This window comes from Octopus bimaculoides, chromosome 25, assembly GCF_001194135.2.
Source record: "Octopus bimaculoides isolate UCB-OBI-ISO-001 chromosome 25, ASM119413v2, whole genome shotgun sequence".
Classification (NCBI taxonomy): Eukaryota; Metazoa; Mollusca; class Cephalopoda; order Octopoda; family Octopodidae; genus Octopus; species Octopus bimaculoides.
The window spans coordinates 22,738,476-22,740,166 of NC_069005.1; the positions used below are offsets into that span (position 1 = coordinate 22,738,476).

The following is a 1,691-nucleotide window of genomic DNA, read 5'->3' on the forward strand; positions in this document are numbered from 1 at the left end:
ATATATATACTCTTTTACAAACCTGTACTTATAAATGTAAATGATATTATACATCATAAGAATCAAGTTGAGAGCAATATTCTGTTTATAACTAATAAAGTATGAGGGCCCAAACATTAGTTTGATGTTTACAACAAAAGGCAATCCCCATGAAACAATCTTGTATTAAATCTAATAATGGCCACAGAAAAAAAACCTTTCACTTACTTGAGAATGGGTAACATCAAGAAAACTGGTTTCATTCACAGATAGAATTTGGTCACCAATTTCCAGGCCAGCTTCTTCAGCCAAGCTATTTGGCTTCACAGACTGAATGTAAATCCCTTTATAATTCGAAGGGCCACTTGCAATTCTGACAAATAATATGAATAAAACACAAAAGTGAAGTTTAATTATTCCAAGGTTTGGTAAAGTGGGTGACACTGGTTTCAAATTTTGGCAGAAGGCCAGTAAGTCTGAGGGAGGGGATATGTTGATTACATCGATCCCAGTACTCAGCTGGTACTTATTTTATTGACCTTGAAAGGATGAAATGCAAAGTTGCCCTCAGTGGATTTTGAACTCAGAATGTAAAGGCAGACGAAATGTTGCTAAGCATTTTGCTTGGCATGCTACTGATTCTGCCAGCTCACTGCCTTATGAGGACCTACCATCGATCATGAATGACCATGTGATTGCACCTAGAAAGTTCCTCTCTGAGGCTCAAGTCTGGGCAAGGTTGTTTATGGAAGACCAGCAGTCGCCCATGCATACCAGCCTCCCTCTCCATGTCACCAATGTTATCCAAGGGAAAGGCAAAGACCGATACAGTTTGGCACCAGTGACATCACAACTGATTTCTACAGCTGAGTGAACTGGAGCAATGTGAAATAAAGTGTCTTGCTCAAGAACCCAACCCAACACACCACCTTATAGCATGGTTAATAGTGAACCCTGGTGTGTGTGTGTGTGTGTCTGTGTGTGTGTGTGTGTGTGTTGGGTCTATGTGGCTATCCATGGAGTCAAAAAACATTGAAATGATTTGAAGCATCAGGAGTGCTGAATTGTGACAAAGCTGACTCTCAAAGTGTACAGTAATGTACAGCTAAAATCCACAAATTTCCAGTCAGATATTAATGTAGTAACTAGTATTCACCAAAGATATAATGGTAATGGAAGCAAAAGAATGAATGCATAAATGTTTTTAAATCAGTAGATTTTTTTTCTTATCAATTTTAATTTTCGATCTTATTTACATAAAGGGGTGATAAGTTATCAATGACCAAAGTCTTGTAAGTGGATTTGGTAGACGGAAACTGAAAGAAGCCTGTCGTATCATCAAATTCATCCTCATAAACTTAACATCCATTTTCCATGCTGGCATGGGTTGGACGGTTTGACCAGAGCTGGCAAGTAGTAGAGTTGCACCAGGTTCCAGTCTAATATTGCTGGATGCCCTTTCTAATGCCAACCACTTTACAGAGTGTAGTAGGTATTTTTTACATTGGCACTGGCACAGGGTTCTTGCAGGTCAATCCTCATCAGCAGAAAGAGCGACATTAACACTTCTTTGGGGCACGGGTGCCATCATTAAAAAGTAAGGATTTATTGAATAAGATGCTCCTGGAATCTAAGGGTCGGTTATGGCTGGAATAGTTGATTATAGAATTATATATACATATATACATACATATAATATATGCATATATATA

General features: G+C 38.3%; 1 protein-coding gene across 1 annotated transcript in view; it reads right to left on the reverse strand.

Annotated features, from left to right (window-relative positions):
• LOC106867435 (harmonin) overlaps nt 1-1,691 on the reverse strand; it is a gene marked incomplete at its 5' end in the record, with an annotated part of 38,500 nt that overhangs the window by 24,973 nt on the left and 11,836 nt on the right. Inside the window, one exon of the mRNA XM_052976838.1 lies at nt 208-504. Within this exon, the coding sequence (XP_052832798.1) occupies nt 208-504 (297 nt within the window). The remainder of the gene's footprint in view (nt 1-207; nt 505-1,691) is intronic.